The sequence below is a fragment of the Podarcis muralis genome, chromosome 5, assembly GCF_964188315.1.
Source record: "Podarcis muralis chromosome 5, rPodMur119.hap1.1, whole genome shotgun sequence".
Lineage (NCBI taxonomy): Eukaryota > Metazoa > Chordata > Lepidosauria > Squamata > Lacertidae > Podarcis > Podarcis muralis.
The window spans coordinates 71107892-71128498 of NC_135659.1; the positions used below are offsets into that span (position 1 = coordinate 71107892).

The 20607-nt window shown below is 42.5% G+C and overlaps 1 protein-coding gene across 5 annotated transcripts in view; it reads right to left on the reverse strand.

Annotated features, from left to right (window-relative positions):
• Nucleotides 1-20607, reverse strand: part of NDRG3 (NDRG family member 3) — a 60472-nt gene that overhangs the window by 23278 nt on the left and 16587 nt on the right. For 3 of the 5 annotated variants that reach the window (XM_028734821.2, XM_028734823.2, XM_028734820.2), the window contains exons 2-3: nucleotides 11394-11494; nucleotides 8827-8862 (exon numbers count right to left, since the gene is read on the reverse strand). In XM_028734821.2, coding sequence (XP_028590654.2) covers nucleotides 8827-8862; nucleotides 11394-11450 — 93 coding nt within the window. In that variant the 5' untranslated portion in view covers nucleotides 11451-11494. The remainder of the gene's footprint in view (nucleotides 1-8826; nucleotides 8863-11393; nucleotides 11495-20607) is intronic. The other 2 variants (XM_077929173.1, XM_028734822.2) reach the window with 1 other exon arrangement.

The following is a 20607-nucleotide window of genomic DNA, read 5'->3' on the forward strand; positions in this document are numbered from 1 at the left end:
CTTTTCCAGGGAGTCTTCTCTTCTCATGAGGTGGCCAAAGTATTGGAGCCTCAGCTTCACAATCTGTCCTTCCAGTGAGCACTCAGGGCTGATTTCCTTAAGAATGGATAGGTTTGATCTTCCTGCAGTCCATGGGACTCTCAAGAGTCTCCTCCAGCACCATAATTCAAAAGCATCTACCTACTACTACTACTACTACTACTACTATATTTGTTACCAATCCTTCACCCTAAGGTCTTAGGGTGGGTTACAACATTAAAACACAACATAACAAGGCAATATTAAAAACAGCTTAGCGCAACTTACAAATACATTGGGTCCTAAAGATATACAGCACAAGCATCAAAAGCCAGGGAAAAGAGGTGCATCTTCCGCATTCGTCGGAATCTGTATAATAAAATTGCCAGATGCACCTTTGCAAGTTCCACTACTTAAGGGCTGCCACAGAGAATGCCCTTTCCAGGGTCACCACCCCTCAAAGCTTTTGAAGGTGGAAGAACATACCAATCACCTGAGAGGGTCTGTAGGGAAGAAAATGGTCTTTCAGGTATTTGGGGCCTGAGTCATTTAGGGCTTTGAACATTAATGTGAGCAAGCACCTTGAATTGAGCCCAGAAACAAACTGGCAACCAGTGCGGCTGTTTGAGCACAGGGGATATATGGGACCCAAACTGAACCCCAACCAGTAATCCAGCTGTTGCATTTTGGAACTGCACATTCCAATACAAGAGCAGATTGCAATTACTAAAGTCCAAGGCTTTAGTGTGGCTGACCCTGCTCTGTGGAGCTCCTTCTCTATAGGGGTTTGGCAGGAGTTATCCCTGTTTTTAGATACCTTCTGAAAACCTTATTATTCAGACAGACCTTTTCAAATCTGAAATTCTTTGCCAACTAGCTCTCACTACTGTGTTTTTATTCCATATCCTGCTTTGTGATATATTATATGAAATTGTGGTTTATAAATACTTTAAATAAATAAAGGGCACCTGGTTGGGGAAAGGGAAAACATCTTGATGTTCATTCACCTTGACAGATGAGAGACATAGAATATGTCTCTCCTACGGTTTCCTGCTGTTACAAGCAAACTACTACAGATGTTAACAGAAGGAAAGGAAGCAAAGGCATGGACAAGGTGTCCTTCAATTTCTGAAAATAGCAGCCAGTAGATCTCGTGAAACAATAAATGCATGAACTCCAAAGCAATTTGGAGTAAGCGGCCCCCACCCGCCCCGTTCCCCTGCAGCTTCATCTGTGCCTCTGAAATAATGGCTGTCACTGTTATCATCAAACACCCATGGCAACTACTCTGAAACATTGTTGGTGATGTTTCATAATGTAATCAATTAATATAGATAGGTTATATATATATTACACTGCTGGGGTTTTCACAGATTCTCTTTCTGCCTGCTGGGGTCACGAATTCCTCATGCAAAATCAATACCTGGCAAGGCAGGAGCATTGGACAGGGATATTTTTGTGTGGTTATAACTATCTTCATCGTTTCCCCCTCAATTCCCATGCATAACTACAATCTCCTGAAACTAGTGGTGGCTAAACAATGCTCTATGGGCTGTATCCAGTCCCCAAAGTTTTTTGTGGCTTCCACAAGCTGCACCCATAATGTTTAATTTTATTTAAATCTTTCAACTGAGTTGAGTTGGATCTCCTACTGTGATGTTATTATGCCAAAACATTTTGGGAAGGCCGGGCCCACCAAATTTGTCAATTTAGAATTTAACTTTAAAAAATAATTGATCTGCTTTTTTTTTTTTTTTTTACTCAAATGTTTTGCGCCTCCAGGGACGTAGACAAAAGGTTTTAAAAGCTTTTTTTTTTTTACTCAATTTAATTCTGAATATTTCTTTTTCTTTTAAAGGGAGAGCCTTTGTGAAGGCAGCCTTGGGAACTGCACTTCTCACTGCACATCCTTTTACACCTTGACCACACTATCTTTGACTTGCAGCCCCCATAGGGCTGACCATGTAACAATACAGCCCTTGGACCAAAAACAGGTTAGCTGCCCTAAGGGGTTAGAAAAAGAATGTTCCAAATTAAAAGGACTACCAGTAGCATTATTTGCACCGCATAAGAAGTGAACCAATCTCTACAGTTTCCGTGATGCCTCGAGAGCTCAGAGGATTATTACGAACAGCTTTTAGAGGAGCAGTTTGGTGTGCTCACTCATGAGACAGTCACTCAACAAGACTGATGCGCTTGGAGACACAGGCTTAGAGCCTCTTCCAGCTGTCCAACCTCCCCCACTGTCTGACTGACACCCACCCTGTTGATAAGGAACCCCTCCACCCCATGAATGGGAACTGAGAGGCAGACAGTAGGACTGCCTCCCCTTCCCCCCTCTCTAAAGGAAACAGGAGTGGACTGGTGTGCCAGTCATTTTCTGCAATTTCCTCCTCCTCTGACTCTTCTTTCAGTAACTGCCCTGAACCAGTTGTGATCATGGGGCTCATGACAAGCACAAAGCATTTCACATTTTCAGGAGTAATCTTCATGTTTTTAGACAGTAGCCATGGAAGGAACTCCTTGGCTGAAATTCCTCCACACCAGTGTGAAATTTCTAGGAACCTTGCTTGTCCCAACCTTGTTCTGTGGACAGTGTCAGAATATAAACATTTATTGCTCATCTTTATTCACTTATTCATTGTTCAGGGCTTCCTAGGTCCCTCATAATAAGGTTTGTTCCAAGTGTTAGCGATTGGGTCAGATTAAACATATGACTGGCAGCAACTGCAAAACAGAAACCAGAGGCAGACTAAATGTAACACGGAACTCTTAAAGACAGGCACAATAATACAGATGCACCCATGACTTTACTAGCAGTGGAGGTCACAGACACCATCTGCTCACCCACAGACAACCCTTGCAGATCATTTAATCTATCATCTGCTCAAGAAGTAGGACAAGCTCCTACATTCTCATATTTCAATTGTACAAAGGGATAGAAATATTTTTTAAAGTTTATATGGTCTGAGCAGGGTTTGGCTAATTGAAAACAAGTCTTAACCGCAAAAAGAAGAGTTTTAAACCCCGCTCTTTCCAATGGCAAGCTCAGGTGGTAAGTAGCAAAGTGACTGCAGGCAGATTGGAGCTACTGGGAAAGATGAGCAAGGTATCCTCACATTTTTTGAGAAGTCTAAAATAGGGCTGCTATATGTCCAGAATTTCCCAGACATTGCCGGGATTCATCGGTTAAAAATGGAATCCGGGTGGAATTTTCGCAAATTAGTTAAAATGTCCAGGAAAACCATATCCAGGCAGCCCATATAGGAAGCTAAAAAATAGTTTAAAAACTTCAAAAAAAACTCAACAACTTTTGTGTCTGGATTTTCACTTTTTGAAATATGGCAACCCTATATAAAATGTATTTGAAAGGGGGCAGAACCCCAATGAGGACTGAGCATGCTTAGTTGCCATGGGTTGTAGAATGACATTGGAAACAAAAAATGGAACTGCTAGGTGGAAGCAAATAAAATACCCTGATTGGAGGGAATAGTTGGGTAGAAACCTGAACAGAATAACTCCTTTTAGGAAGTAGGATACACTGGGACATTTTGTTGTAGGTTCCAGTCACAACATGATATCTTGTTTGATATAAGAATGGGAATTAGGTTGCACAAACCTGGAGATATCAAATTGTCATTTAATAGCAAAGCTACTCCATATGATACAAATATGAGTCCATAGGGTCTTGACTTCATTCATAAAGAGCAGATCTAGGGGGAAACACATAACTGAGGCTATTTTCTTCTGCCCAGTCAGGCCAGAACACACCCCAGCAATTATTCAGTGCTGTTTCTAGTAAAGGAATAAGAACCAGGCTATACACATCATTATTTCTCACGAGACTAGGCGGGCCAGGAGAAACAGGTCTCAACCGGGCCCTTCACATGATATGAGCTGCTATTGTGGTTCTGCTTCCTCCCTATTCTACCCTCAGAGAATCAAGAGAAAGTGAAGTAGTCAGACAAAACTCTTTTTGGTGCTCTTTCCTATCTGGAGAATGTTGACTGCATCCACAAAGCAGCTTTCGCACTTATCTACTCACCCACCAGCAATTGCTACTTGCCCCCAGATTATGGTTACAGTGGTACCCCGCAAGACGAACGCCTCGCAAGACGGAAAACCCGCTAGACGAAAGGGTTTTCCGTTTTGGAGGCGCTTCGCAAAACGAATTTCCCTATGGGCTTGCTTCGCAAGACGAAAGCCCATAGGGAAATCTCCGGGACAGCGGGGAAGCGCAGCGCGTCTTCCCCACTGTCCTCGGACCTCCTCCGAAGCCTGGCGGCGGGGCGGAGAGACCTCTTCCTGCCGCCAGGCTTCGGAAGGATGCTCCGAAGCTAAAGAAGCTAAAGCAGCCTGCCGCGACCCTCTCCCGGCTGGAGAAGTGACGCGCGCCTATGGCAGGAGCCTCCATAGCCGAGCGTCACCTCTCCAGCCGGGAGAGCGCGCGCGGGGCTAAAGCAGCCCCCCGCGACCCTCTCCCAGGTGACGCGCGCCTATGTCAGGAGCCTCCATAGCCGAGCGTCACCTCTCCAACCGGGAGAGCGCGCGCGGGGCTAAAGAAGCCATAGCCCCGCGACCCTCTCCCAGGTGACGCGCGCCTATGGCAGGAGCCTCCATAGCCGAGCGTCACCTCTCCAGCTGGGAGAGCGCGCGCGTGGGGCTAAAGCAGCCCCCCCGCGACCCTCTCTCGGGTGACGCGCGCCTATGGCAGGAGCCTCCATAGGTGCGCGTCACCTCTCCAACCGGGAGAGCGCGCGCGGGGCTAAAGAAACGCCCCGCGACCCTCTCCCGGCTGGAGAAGTGACGCGCGCCTATGGCAGGAGCCTCCATAGGCGCCCGTCACCTCTCCAGCCGGGAGAGCGCGCGCGGGGCTAAAGAAGCCATAGCCCCGCGACCCTCTCCCAGCTGGAGAAGTGACGCGTGACTATGGCAGCAGCCTCTGAAGGATGCACCGAAGCCTGGCGTGGGGGGGGGGGGGCGGAGAGACCTTCTCCCCGCGCCAGCCTTCGGATGGCTGTCCTGAAGACTTGGGGTGGGAGAAGGGTTTTCCTTCCCACCGCCAACATTCAGAATGCTGTTCTGAATGTTGGCGGTGGGGAGGAAAAACCCTCCTCCCACGCAAGCCCCGGGAACAGAGGGAAAGCGCTGCGCGCCTTCCCCTCTGTTCCCGTACCTGTGCTGAAGGCTTGCGGTGAGGAGAAAAGCCCTTCTCCGCACCGCCAGCCTGGCAAGCGGTTTCCCTAGGAACGCATTAATTGATTTTCAATGCATTCCTATGGGAAACCGTGCTTCGCAAGACGAAAAACTCGCAAGAAGAAAAAACTTGCGGAACGAATTAATTTCGTCTTGCGAGGCACCACTGTACTTGAACTATAATCTGTAAGCGAAGTCTAAGATGCAAATTATTTAAGAGCTGCCCAAGGAAAACAAAACTGAGCAGCTATTACACCAGTAACACAGGACTTTAGATATAAAGAACATTCTTAATTAAGAACACATTATTTCAGGAACAAAGACAAACACTTTTTTGGGGAGGGGAGTGTGGTTTCTGTTAAGAGTGGCAATGAAAATGACCCCTTCAGTCAAGTGTTTGTAGCAACCTGAAGTATTTTTTCCCAGGTTGAGTCCAATAATCTCTTGGTGAATATATCAACAAAATCTCAATGGCTTTGTCTGACTGTAATCTATGCAGGGCCTGCCAGATGTTGTTGGAGTTCAACACCCATCAGCCTCAGCCAACAAAGCCAATAATGGGAGTCAGAGCCTAGCAACATGTGGGGGACATCACAGTGGCAACCCCTGTTTCTGATAGATAGATAGATAGATAGATAGATAGATAGATAGATAGAGATACTATCTATCTCTCTGGCATTCTTCCACAAACATAGAACTCAGATTCAAGGTTGCCATGTTGTCTCAAAACCAGCCAACAACTAGACCCAGAACTGCTTAGCTTTTCACACAGTTGCTGCCTCATGTGCCTTCAGAATGTTCCCTGGGACTGTGACCTATTTTCAAGGTTAACCCACTACATAAAGGCAGGCTCCAAGGCACTTCCTGCAAATCTTAACCTAGTAGAGGCTTCAAAGCATACATGTTCAACGGATGCACATTAACAGCTGTCTTGTGGAGTCGATCAAATATAAGGAAGCAATATCCATTAAAGTTTTGACAGATGCTGCTGCCTGAGGTGCTGATGCTACAGAACTAAATTCTTTTCACAATTCTTGATGTGACTATTATCTATGAGAAAGAGTGTTAGCCATGCAGATTCAGTATTTGACAGCTGAAGGAGTTAAGATGCAGTTCAAAGTCCTTGCTTGCTCAGCTGCCCACTTCCTTTCTCCCTCAAATTTCCTTTGAAGCTAAATGTGAGCATGTCCCCTTCCTTTTCCATTATCTAATTGCAGAGACCCTCTGCATCTATGCCTAAGCTTCTGGTGTGACCACATGATTTCTAAAAATGGCGCCACTCTAATTAACCCAGGTATGAGAGACCATTTGCACTGTCTTTGACTCAAAAGGACATCACCTAGGTTAAAATAGTGGAATGTCACTTGAACCTAATAAAGGATATGTGCATTTGTTTTTCCAGTGAGGTACATTATATCTTACTGTGTAGTTCTTTGGCTTCTCAAGAGCACCTTAGCCTGAAGCAGCTGAAGGCTATGGGAAATTTTAAGATTCAATCTTGCCCACGCAACCCTTCTTAAATATGTTGTAATTCATGCACAGTGTTTAACTTGTGTAAATAAAAGGCTGAAGCAGGCAGTCCTCAGAAGTTGTCATTCGTATCATACAAGGCAAAGAAGCTTTATCAACACACAAAGGCTGTACATAGCTCAATTTTAGGAGCAGCTAAAATTAATAAAGTGGCAGTACGGAACATCCTGTTCAGTGGTTGCTATGGACACAAGTTCACTGTTCATCCACTCTAGAAGATTAAGAAAAAGAAGTGGCAAGCATCACCTGGTTTATGCTCAATTCGTGTCACACTCACCAGTTTTGTTTTACATTAATTATAGTGCAATTGCCCTGGGTAATTTTCATAAGCTCTCAAATGTGCATTTTCTCTATTTCTGTGCCTGCTTGTGTTGAGTTATGCTGGGATGGCTGGGCGGTTTTGTGGTGTGTGTGTGTGTGTGTGTGTGTGTGTGTGTGTGTGTGTGAATGCTTGAGAGATTCTCTTAAATCCTTTTCAAACTTAAATTCACCTTTGCACAACACTGAACACCAAACTGGTCCAACAAATGAGGTAAGTGGAGGGAGCTTCAAGTCAAGCCAAAGGGCATAAAAGGATGTTCAAATTCACTGGTGTCTGATCTTAGCGCCCTGAAGCTGAGATTCTGGTTCCCTTTTAATTCAAAGTTATTCTAAGCATATGTCAGGTGTTAACAATTCCTAGCCATGCCTTCTACAGATGCCACATCAAGATTGTTGGTTAAAATTCACATCACACTCTGCTCATGTTTGGCATGAGCCGGAAGTAGAGTGGCATTCCTACCTTCAGGACAGATGTGGCTAAGACCCAAAACAAGGCAGAAACATTTTTAAAATATAAATTGCTACCAAAATGTGTTAAAAAATAAAAATCAACTTTAATCTATGATGGTGAATAGCTGACATCGATAACCAGAAATCTGGAGGATGCTCTAAAACATGAATGGACATTGGTAGAAAGCTATCACTATTTTCAGATACATTTCAATGTTTGCCATGTGCATACAGGAATATTATTGGCCAGCTCCCCTTATCTATGCAGATCAGTCAAAAGACTAATTTCGGGTGACAAAATTGTATGTTATACATTCATTGGTCACTAAAGAAGATTCCTTGGAGATTCAACTGCATTTGGTCTTTAGAACTGATCTAATGCTGGATGTTAAGACATTGTCCTGTACAGTGGTACCTTGGTTTACAACTTAATCCGTTCCGGAAGTCCATTCTTAAACCAAAGCATTCTTAAACCAAGGCGTGCTTTCCCATAGCAGTGGGGGACTCGATTTACAAATGGAACACACTTAACAGGAAGCGAAGCATGTTCTGCTTCCAAGGCAAAACTCACAAACCAAAACACCTACTTCCGGGTTTGCAGCATTCTTAATCCAAGTTGTTCATAAACTATGCTGTTCTTAAACCAAGGTATTGTTACGGTCATTAATATGTTTAATTTATATTCATACTTTTTGTAAAATTGAAGTCAAATTTTACTTTTTGTACAAATTTTAGTAGCAATTTATATTGCATTTTTGGTCCTACCCAATTTTGTTCCTAATTCCACCTTTTGAGGTTGGCTTGGCATTTCCGTTTTTCTGTATCTTGCCCATGTGGCTAAGACAAGATAGGACAACAGGCCAAGCCACAGAATGCAATAAACTGGCTACTTCATAAAATAATTTTTTAAACACTGAAAACACCACTTTATAATTTGAGGACTACAAGCCCTTCCTACTTCATTAATTTCTGAGATGTAGAGCTTCAACACAGATTTGCATCTTACAAAAATTACACACACACACCATTGCAGTAATTTAACTCTATGGTGCTTCAAAAGTCCATGGTGATCAACTCCAAAATCTGGCCCTTAAGATCTGGAAGCAGACAAGTCCTGTTCAACACATACTGCCGAACAAACTGTTAAATGTACAGAAAACCAGCAAAAGATATATGGGAGCCAATGGACGCTTAGGTTTCTCAAGTTCTTTTTTATTTTTAATTTGGGCAACTATCTGATCAACAGAGATCCATTGTCGTTCTTCAAGGAAAGCCTGACAATCCATGCCCGTTTTGGTTTCAGGTACTTACCTGACAGTCAAAGTCCTGGAAGTTTCGAGCTGAATTCTGTCAAAATAAGAATAAGAGCCAATGAATAGCCCAGATTCCAGAACAGCCTCATAAACTTTGCTTTGCAGCTGAGTTTTCTGAAAACTCTGCTCCGTCATATCACTTTGCAGCAAACTATTGTCAGAATTGAAGCTTCTTGTACTTCATTAGTATGAATAAATGCAAAGGACGATGTCATTACAATTAGCTTTCCTCCACCCCCAACAGCTGATGCCAGAAACAAAATTATTGTATGAACTGCCAAGGATAGAGGCAAGTGCCACAATTCCACATGAGTCGGTACACATTTATCAGTCCCAGAAATAATCATTTTCAAACACTTTCATGCATAGACAAACCTGCTCATTTTTCAAAGGTTCTGTGAAAATACCATTCAAAATTATTTCCATTCCAACATTTGGTCAATATATATTATGAACTGGTGGCACTGCTGCTCAGTTCATGCAAAAGGTTAGAACACATGTTTTTCATGCAAAGGGTTCCAGATTCAATCCCTGGCATCTTCATAAAGGGCTAGGAAATAATTAACTGAAAACCTGGGTGTTTTCTATCAGTAACTGAAGAAAATGCTGAGCTAGATGGACCAATCAGTGGTCTGACTTGGTAGTTTCTATACAGTCATACCTCGGGTTGCGAACGTGATCCGTGCGGGAGGCACATTCGCAACCCGCAGCGCCGCTGCACACGCGTGACACAATTCAGCGCTTCTGCGCATGCACGTGACACCATTTTGTGCTTCTGCGCATGCGCCGAAACCCAGAAGTAACCCATTCCGGTACTTCCCGAAAATGCGCAACCTGCAGCGTTTGTAACCCGAGGTATGACCGTATTCCTATATACCGTGTTTTTTGCTCTATAAGACTCACTTTTTCCCTCCTAAAAAGTAAGGGGAAATGTGTGTGCGTCTTATGGAGCGAATGCAGGCTGCACAGCTATCACAGAAGCCAGAACAGCAAGAGGGATTGCTGCTTTCTCTGCGCAACTATCCCTCTTGCTGTTCTGGCTTCTGAGATTCAGATTTTTTTCTTTCTTGTTTTCCTGCTCCAAAAACTAGGTGCGCCTTGTGGTCTGGTGTGTCTTATAGAGCGAAAAATACAGTAACTTCTTAAACATGCATGGTCATTTAGACAAAACACTCAACCTCTGGCTACTATGTAATTTATCACTGGATCTGGCTATGGCTTTTTGTCTATATTGATATAAAACTACTAGTTCAACTCCCTTTAAAAAGATGAAAGACTTTTTGTAGTGTGTGGGCTTGGTAAAATGAATATTTGTTACCGCCATTCATTTCTTTAAAAAACCCAAGAGTCGTTTACAACAATTATATATAAAACCATACAATAAAAGCCACGTACAAAGTTAAAACCAGAAACCAGCTATTATGGAAATATGTATTCTTAATTGCCCACATAAGCCTGATGGAATAAAGTTTTTTAGAAGGCATCTAAAAGTTAAAACTGAAATATGTTAAAATAGTAAGTGGACGAGACAGACATGGTAGCGAGAGGAAAAACCGGATGGCCCACAAATATTCAAGGCACACCACAAGCTAAAAAGAGAAGACCAGTGTAAGACTGGATTTTGCAGAAATAGCTGGAAAACATTGGCTCATCACTGTAAATCACCATAGAAAAGTTAGTGATCACACTATTCACCCACACACATGCACACCCTTGGAAAATGCTAAGAACTGAACGAAAGTAAGAACCAAAGTTATCCTATGCATTCTTTGTGAAAGGTACCTCAAATTATGTACTAAAGAAAGGCTGAAATCATCAATTAATGGGCTGGATTCCGAGAAGAGTGACTGCAACTCCACTCATGCAACGGGCTTTCCTGTGCCCTCCCTGCACCAAGCCCCCCCCCCCCCCACTCCTGAGGATCCAGGGATGGAGAAATCAAGAATCCTGAAGGTCTGCCTTTTGCAAGAAGTGCCCTTCCACTTACTCTTGCATAATGCATTCTTCTTATGATACTTGTAGGGAAAGGCAAGAAACAATGCAGGGCACTGAAGTCCTTTGCCCTTCCCAACCAATAATCCCACCCCACCCCGGTTTTGGAGATTTCATCAGACATTGGTCTGAAAGTGTATGGTATTATCTTTACAGCTCATTCTTTACGTATTCCGTGCTATTATGGATTGATGCATTGGACTCTAGCCCAACAAACTTATTTATTTTAAAGTGTCATAGGACTCTTTATCATCAATGTTCAAAGAGATGATGGAAGCTACAACAGAAGGAAGAGTACCCATCCCAGGGAGTTTGCAATGTATAATTTGCAACAGGGCAGGCAAAAGACAACAGAGATAATGTTTTTTTTTTGGGGGGGGGGTTGTGTTCAGTTACACTGAAGTGATGGACTTTACAAAAAAAAAAAATACATAGAGCTTCTCAGAACGTTAAGTTCTGTTTCTTAATACCAAACAGTACAGAATTCTAAATTACACACAACCCTTATGTACCGCTCACAGATAACATAAAATGACTAGTGCCTTGCTAATGCTCAAACACAGCCAGAATTACCTTATCATTCAGGAGGGGCTTGATCTCCGTCAATTGGACATCTTGCAATTCTTCCATGTTTACCGAGAACACAGACGTTCGCTTTTACACAGCAAAACACTCTAAGAGAGAGCAAGAGATAAAGACCAGCGTTAAGATTGCAAACACTGAAAAAGATGCCAGGACCCCACAGAATGAATTGAAAGCATGGACTAGGTACTTGAACACAGCCATGGAATAGGTTCGTGCCTCCCGAACAGAAAGGCACCTGCTCCCTTCACAATGCAGCACTAAAGAAGGCATTATTTATGCCTGACTGAATCATAAACAAATGACCTCTCCTGCAAGGCATCCCTGTTAAAATATTGGTAGACCAGAGGTCTAATCTGACAAACTTCCTCCTTCAGAAGAAGTGCAACCCAATTTCATGAACATGTGAACCCTCCACCCAAAGAACCCACAACTTCCCAGGATCATTGGTCCTCATCCAGTCCATCACTGCATCCAGAAACTGGTCCAAAGCTCTCATGACCTCTCCTGATTCAGATGTTATGGAGAAGTAGAGCTGTGTATCATAAGCATACTGGAGACATTTTGCTCTAAAACTCCTAATCACACCCAATGGCTTCATACATGTACTGGGGAGAGAACAGCACCATGCAAAACCCCATAGCAGAAATGCCAGGGGAAGGAGGCGAGAAACACAAACCCAGAGCTACTCGCTGGGTACAACCTTAAAGATACAAACAGAACCACTGTAATATAGTGCCTCCAACACCCATCTCACTCATTTGGTCCAGGAGGATATCATGATTGATGGGTTTCAAAGGCCGCTAAGCAAACAAGCAGAAGTAATAAGGTTGTACTCATCCTGTCCCTCTCATGATAAAGGTCACCTATGAGGGCACCCAATTCAGTTCCGAAATCAGGTCTGAACCCAGATTGTACTTGATCCAGATACAGTGGTACCTCGGGTTACAGACACTTCAGGTTACATACGGTTCAGGTTACATATTGCTTCAGGATGAGAACAGAAATTGTGCTCCAGCGGTGCAGCAGCAGGAGGAGGCCCCATTAGCTAAAGTGGTACCTCAGGTTAAGAACAGTTTCAGGTTAAGAACAGACCTCTGGAACGAATTAAGTACTTAACCCGAAGTACCACTGTAATCAGTCTCTTCCAGGAATATCTGCAGTTGCTCTACAACCACCCTCTCTATCACCTTTGTCAATAAAGGGATGTTAGTAACTGGTCTAGGGTGGGCTTTTTGAGGCGTGGATCCACCACTGCCTCTTTAAGCACAAAATGTTTAAATATGTCTATAGTTTTGAATAAGTAAAATAAGGCTACTGTTTCCTTGCCACCACGAGCTTGGTGTTAATCTCTTCAAAATGTGTGTTGGCACTGTTGAAAACCTGCTATTTCTTTAACAGGTTTTTTCCCCTTGCTACTGTCTCCTCCTCTGGTGAAATGATTCACTAATGAAAATGGTGAGAGGCTTGTAATGGTAGCCTTGCAAGCATCTCAATCCGCAACTGCCTAAGAGTTTAAGAACACTGTTTAAAATTAAACTCTTTTCAATTTTATCTGCAAATAGCTAATTTAACACTAGCAAACAATGTAACCTGCTGATGCATCAGACAGGTCCCTGGGAAGGGGAGTAAAAATCTCTGTGTGTGTTTGTAAAATTAAGGAAGGTTTGAAGACAAGGAGGTCTTTGGTGGGGGGGGGGTGCAGGAGAACAGAGGAGAGTAGGAAGGGAAAGAGGAGTATCGTCTTGCAATCCCAGTATTGTCTTGCAATCCCTTCTTCTTGAAGGGAGGAGGCAGGGAAAGGACAAAGGTTTAGGAAAAGCCATTACAGTACAATAACTATATTTAAAGGGACAGGATCCAGTGATTAAAAGTGTACCTAAACTTGCAGAGTACAGGTCCCATCAAATAGTCTCTGAATTGAAGACACACCCTGAAACTGAGTTTTAGTTGCAGGTAAATGTAGAACTAAAAATAAACTGCTGAGAAATAAGTGGTACAATCTAGTGCAAACTTGATGCACTGTTAAAAAACCAGCAGCTTCTTTACTGTTTGGATTATAAAATATCCAGGTGTCAATTAAACGGGCAGTTCTCAAATGAGCACCTTTTAGTTGATAGTGTTTGAGGGCAATTTGCCTTTTAAACAGTAAGTAGAGAAGTTAACATTAAATTCCACATTAGGCAGGTGTAGCCATACGGACAGTCTCTCTGCTTTGACCAGAAATTATCACTGGAGTCCATAAGATACTTATGAATTCTCCCAGAAAGGAATGAACAAAACCCTTCCCATTTCCTTAATGTGTACGCTGCTACTGATAATTAGATTCATGTCTCTAGCACACTTTTTTCCAGAGTTGATACTGTTACAGGTCTAACACCTGGAATGATTCAATATAACTCGTTATACATGTGGTGCTGTGGAAAAACAGTGTCCAGGGGGAATTCAAGCCTTGTTCTCCACAACTGGTAAATATAGTCGGCTGATGTTTCCAAGGCAACTGTGTGTGCTCTCTGTGGATATGGAAGAGAAGACTGGCGTAAGGCTGGCCAAGAAGCTCTCCTGCATAAACCTTGTTAGCCCTTATTTTGGGACTGGCATTTAGGTCCTTAAGCCTCCAATGCCCAAAGCACACAAACTTAATAGAGGGTGGTGAAGCCTCCAGATGGGTGCCCTTGAGGCTCCCAGCACCTGTGTGTTTGTGTACACAAATATGCAAAAACTGGGTCTTGGCCCAGGTGAAATAAAGTCTTGTTTCGCCCCCACTAACTCTAGAACAGCATCCTCCTAGAACAAATTGTGCCTGGAGGCAGTAAACAGAGCAAGGAGACAAAAGGGGGCTCTGCTGCCATCTCTAGATCAAAATTGGAATTGCTTTTTGTCACTCAACTCATTTTGGACTAAGGAGAGTTGACATAAAAACAGACATGCCAGCTCTGTTAACCCCAACTGAGTAGGCAGTGGAGGACTTAACAGAAAGATAATGGAAACTCCCACAGAGCCTTAAACGTAGACTTTGAAATAACCACAGAAAAATGATTCCAAAGTTCTGCAGAACGACAAACTGAATGGTGCTGGGAACCATTCTAGAAGGTGAAACCTGTATCTTTGCATATTTAAAGGAGCAAGTTACATCAGTGAAGGTTTTCCCAGCAAAAAGGCTTGCTGCTACATTTAATCTGGAGGTACATCTCAGAGCAGCACCTAGCACTCCACAAGATTTAATTATAAAAATTTTGAACTATGAGGAAAAGTTTTTAAAAAAACAAAGTGGAAATCACATCTGAAACAACTGACTGCAATTTTCCTAGATCTGTCCTGGAAATGCTTCAATGACAAGATTTTTAAGTTGCTTGTTATCTCAGGGGGAAACGCTCTATTCACTAGAGATATGAGTGATGGTAACCAAGAGACCCTAAACAATCAGCCAGCAGTGACACATAAAGGAGAAATACCCAATGAAGTAGCTCCATTAGCACAAGAACTTGCATTTGTGCAACAGAACTTCTCCTCTACTCCTCCTGCAATGGCTTCCCCAAATCTGGGTTGCAGAGAACCCCAGAATGAGGAGAGAATTATTCTATTATTATAGCACTAATGGAACTATTTTGTTGGATACCTCCCTAAATCTAGATGGACCCAAATGCAAACATCAGTCATGAGCTCACAGAATTGTAGAGCTGGAAGGGACCACGAGGGTCATCTAGTCCAACCCCCTGCAACGCAGGATTATTTTTGCCCAATGTGGCACTTGAACCCACGACATTGAGATTAAGAGTCTCATGCTCTACCAAATAAGCTATTCTGACACAGAAAGACAAGCAGATTAGTCCTGTTAACAGTTTACAGTCAATGTTTTCGGGAGTAATTACACCTACCCAATAGTTACAGTTGTCTCACCAACTTTGCACCACTCTTGAAAAATGCACTGAATTATTTGGTATACTGCACAAAGAGGAAGATGTTCTAGTTTAGGAGGATAGCACTATTATTATTATTATTATTATTATTATTATTATTATTATTATTATTATATTGCTACTTTTTACAAAGTCTCAGAGAAGTTAAACAGAAAGATTTTGTTTTTTAAAAAACCAACATAAAACATACACAATACTAAAAGAATTTATCTACCAACAAACAAGCCAGAGGTTTAGGAGCAGGGCTTTAAAAAGCAAAAACTAGAGTCCTTGATAAAAGAGACAAAATAATGATTGCATCATACAAATGATCAGGAATATTAAAGGGAATGTTGAACCAACAAGATTGTTCTGCCTGTTATGAAAAAAGCTCTTATTCGGTTATACTAGCAGCTTGTAAACACCTGCAATCGCACAAGGGAGCAGAACATAGGGTGGAAAATTCCATTTGTCAACATAGTTCAACTACAAATCTAAGGCCTGGTTCACGTGCATCACTAAGCCGAACCACGCCCCAGCATGAACCCACAACCACGCAGGTGGTCACAGCAAAATTTATGGCCACTTCGCTCCTCCCTCAGTTATGTTGCTCCTGCTACACAACCTGGAGCTAAGCCATAGTTTGGCTGAGTGTTATGTCCAAACCCAAGCTCCTGGTTTGTCTTGCTTCAGACCATGCAGCCAAAGTTTGTTCCTTATGTGTGGTCTGTGGGTTGTCTGAGGAAGACAAGTCATAAGTCCGAGTTTTGCTTTTTAAAAATATTTTTTTACTAAAGTTTTTTCACAATACAATAACAGCTACAAAACAACAACAAACAGAACAAGTAAAATGTGGAGTCCTCCCCTAGAGGCTATTCTCAGTGCCCACCACCACAGAAGGTAGCAACCTTTCCCAGCTGTCACCTGTGGTCCCTCCTTTTTCCTCCCAGCCTCTCATCCTAGGAGACCAACATTTCCCTGTCTCCCACCCAGGATCCTCCATCAACCACCCACCAACCAACCAACCAACCAACCAGCCACATGAGTACACAATCCCTTTAACAAAGGCCCAACATATATGACTCCAAAGAACCCACAAGTCTTTTGATATAACACTAAGACAGACCATGGCAGTTCATGGCAGTAGCAGGACCAGGGGAGTAGAAAAGTGGCCTTGATTTTTGCTGTGAGTACCTGCAAGCTCCCTCATTCATGCTTAGCCATGGTAAGGTGAACAGTACAAGGTATTTTAATCTTCAAACTTATAGAAGACAGATACACACAATCCAGTTTGCAAAACTCATTGTGTGTGGTTGTGTGTGCTCAGATCAAATACCCGTCTTGTCCAGCATTCTGTTCCACAGTGGCCTATGACTTGTCAACACTCTCTCATGTGCAACCAAAACCATACAATATATACATTTCATTAAATTGATGCAGACCTGGTGATAAAAACAACCCAATCAAACCTGTCGCACTCTGCTTGCTTTCTTGCTCCACTCTTGCTACTTCTACTTCCTATCCCTTTATTTCATTTAACAGCCAGGTTCACGTCTGCTGAGTGAAAGCCCCCCCCCCCTTTTGCTTTAAGTGATGGAGCTGTAATATAGAGGCACTATGAGGTGGGAAGAATTGTGAGGAACAGCTAAGGTTGATCACAATTCTATGATTACTGCTCTTGATCTTCACTTGACTACCTCTGTACAACGGTACCTTGGTTGTCTAACATAATCCGTTCAAAAACCAAGGCGTGGCTTCCGATTGGCTGCAGGAGCTTCCTGCGCTACATCGGAAGCCACATCAGATGTTCAGCTTCCAAAAAAAGTTCGCAAACCGGAACACTTCTGGGTTTGCGCCATCCGGGAGCCAAGTCGTTCAAGAACCAAGGTACCACTGTACTACCACAGAACTTGTTGGGAACAAGAAGCCACCTAGTGGCAAGTGATCGAATATAATTATTTTGAAGTAGGCATCCTTCTGCCTCAAGAGACAATGGAGTGTGTGGTGGTGCTGTGTGGTGTGTGTCTGTGTGTATGAGAAGTTAAACTGTTGTGTTAGTAGCATTGAAATGACCTCCTGGGGCGCAAGCCTGGGCAGTGCATTTGAAGGATGAATGAGTGTAAATTGAAATAAATGGCCACTATATAGGAAATGTAAGGGACGCGAGTGGCGCTGTGGGTTAAACCACAGAGCCTAGGACTTGCCGATCAGAAGGTCAGCGGTTCAAACCCCCGCGACGAGGTGAGCTCCCGTTGCTCGGTCCCAGCTCATGCCAACCTAGCAGTTTGAAAGCACATCAAAGTGCAAGTAGATAAATAGGTACCACTCCGGCGGGAAGGTAAACGGCGTTTTCGTGCGCTGCTTTCGTTCACCAGAAGCAGCTTAGTCATGCTGGCCACATGACCCGGAAGCTGTACGCTGGCTCCCTCGGCCAATAAAGCGAGATGAGCACCGCAACCCCAGAGTCGGTCATGACTGGACCTAATGGTCAGGGGTCCCTTTACCTTTACCTATATAGGAAATGTAGGAAGGCAGTGGGAAAATGGTGCAGGCAATGCCAACAACTGAATATAAGGTCCGCAGAACAGAAAGGACAGATGGTACTGGAGGAAGCACTACACTGTCTGTGTTAAAGATGACAGATTTCAATTAATTATTATAGGGAGCATGTTCATCCGCTATATTGCTGAAGGTAGCAATTCAAGAAAAATAACTAGGGATTTATTATAAACTAAAGTAAGTGGAAATATCGATGCAAATCAGGATGTCAGCAAGTATATTGGGAAAGTTGATTTCTTTAACCCTAGATGGATTGGATAAACGTAGGCTAAAGTCACAGTCAAAGAAGTGTGCATCAATCATAACTGATTTGCTCCACCTGGAAGCTTATCTTTCAATACCTTTCACATAAGATACATTTACTGTTGCTTACAGTGCCTTCTGTTCAGAAAATCAAATGGCCAGCGGGGTCTTTTTCTTACCTTGTTGGGTGTTTTATAGTGTTTTAAAGACATAGATTCAATATTTGGGGGGAAATGAATAGCTGCTCTTGAAGCAAGTTGTCTACCAGGATTGTACAATGTTTATGTATGTAGGTAAGAGACTACTATATATAGTTCTCTCTCCATGGGAAAAACAATTATCCCTTTGTAATGCCATAATTATATATCCTTAAGTTTCTCCTAGATTTTCATGTATCTTTTCAAACTTAAATTCACTACAAGAGCTTTCCTGAGAACATACAAAATCTTATACACTCAGTTCAAAACCTGTTTTTAAAATGAAAATTAAGGATGCTAAATTCTGTTCCCACAACCAGATTCTGCACTTGGACAGAATAAAGGCACACACACAGCCCTGAATTTACCTCTTCGTATTACAATACACAGTATTTTGATTAGATAGAATGGGCAATTGCAGGGGGGAAATATTATTAGAGCAGAACACAACATTTCTGTGTAACTGAATAATTATTGTTGTCGTCATAACATTTTTTTCAGTGTAAATGCTTCTTCCGAAAGTGTGCAAACTCCCAGTTACTTCTCCCTGCCTCCTTTAAGTCAAGGAACCACAACCAATAGAACCAGGAGAGTCCTCAGAATATCCAGGCCAACAGCACAGTGATCAGTGAATACAGAGACCATCTAACAAATGATATTTTCTATCATCTCTGTACATAATTCAGTGTGTGTGTGTGTGTGTGTGTGTGTGTGTGTGTGTGTGTGTATGCAAGACATTCTGTCCATTTAAGTCACTGAGAACTTTTTAATGAACTGGCAACTATGGCTAGAAGTAGAGAAAGCTTATATGGCTGGCAGCCTAGAATTTTGAGGTTAGAATAAGATTTTTTGTATGGGTTTAATAGATTCTATATAATTCTATCACTCTTTAATTGTTTTTAAATTATTGTTTACCTGTGCTGTTAGTGCTTGTTTTTATCTCTAAGCTACCTTGAGGTGGGATAGAAATAAATATAATAATAACAACAACGAGTACTGTCTACACTAGAGCTAGTGTGTGCATTTGGATATCTTTACAGTAGCAGTTACTCATCTCATGTTGAGAAGTCTCTGAGCAGCACTGTCCATGAACCAGCTAGGTTTACAGCTATCTCTAACCTGGAACCCTCAGATGTTTTTGACTCCCATCAGCCCCACCAAGCATGGCCAGGTAAGATAGCCAAGGATCTGCAAATTCAACATATTCAAAATTATGATGAGGCTTTGAGGTCTTGCGATGTAAACTACATTAATTCCAAAGGAATGAAGTCACCAATATACAGTTTAATCTCCACTCTCAAACTTCTGGTGTTGGGGTATTCGCAGTACTGTCAACTGTGCAGGAGTTCTGTTCTCTGAGCACGTATAAGCTCGCTCCACCCCACCCCCTACCACATTTTAGGGTCACTTCCAGGTTTGGTGCCGTGCACAATCGTGCATCTTTTGGACACGTGTTAATCTGTCATCACTGCCTATACTGGTCATGTGTCATCAGAGTCTTTGTTTTAATATAATCTCTTATTTTATACTTCTAACCTGTGCTTCATTTCATGGCAGCAAGCAAGCTTCCTTCCTTTCACACTTCTAAGCGACTATTTTTTCCATACATAATGTCTTATGAAGGTTTTTATAAAGCTGTTTAAATATGGGTTCATTGGGTTTTTTATTTAGTATTAATTACCGCCCTATACCCGGAAGTCTCAGGGTGGTTTTAATACTATGTTTTTTCTGCAACAAATACATTCTTTAGGTGCCTGATGTAACAATTCTTAATGTGCTGAATATTCCTTCTTTGTAAATAAATCCAGATTTTTTATTAGATTAAGACTTCACAGGGACACAGCACAGCAGAACTAAACCTGAGAATCAGATTACTGGAGAGAAACACAACATGTTAAGCGGGATTGGCAGGCTGCTGCAACTATTTTAAATAGAAGTGGGGGCTGCCTTTTCTCTCTTCCCTCTCTGAAAGTAAGATGAGAGCAGAGGTTTAAGCCCTTTATAAGCTGACAAAAAGCACCAGCTTATAAAAAGGACTTACTTGGTGCCTCATGTGAAAGCTGACCGAGAAGGGCAAGGTTGTTTTTGTTTTGTTTTATTAAAGTACATAATATACTCCTCTAGCATGTTTTGTTTCCCAGCACAAGACACTGGTCAAAGCCACATCTGGTATCCAATAATGGGAGACAGAAGAGAAAGGAGAAGCCTTCATCTCACTTATACTTTAAGAACAGCAGGACCCCAAAATGCTTTACATGCAGGAAGAAAACAACCCATGGGAGTTGGTAGCTTTGAGAACTAGCCTGA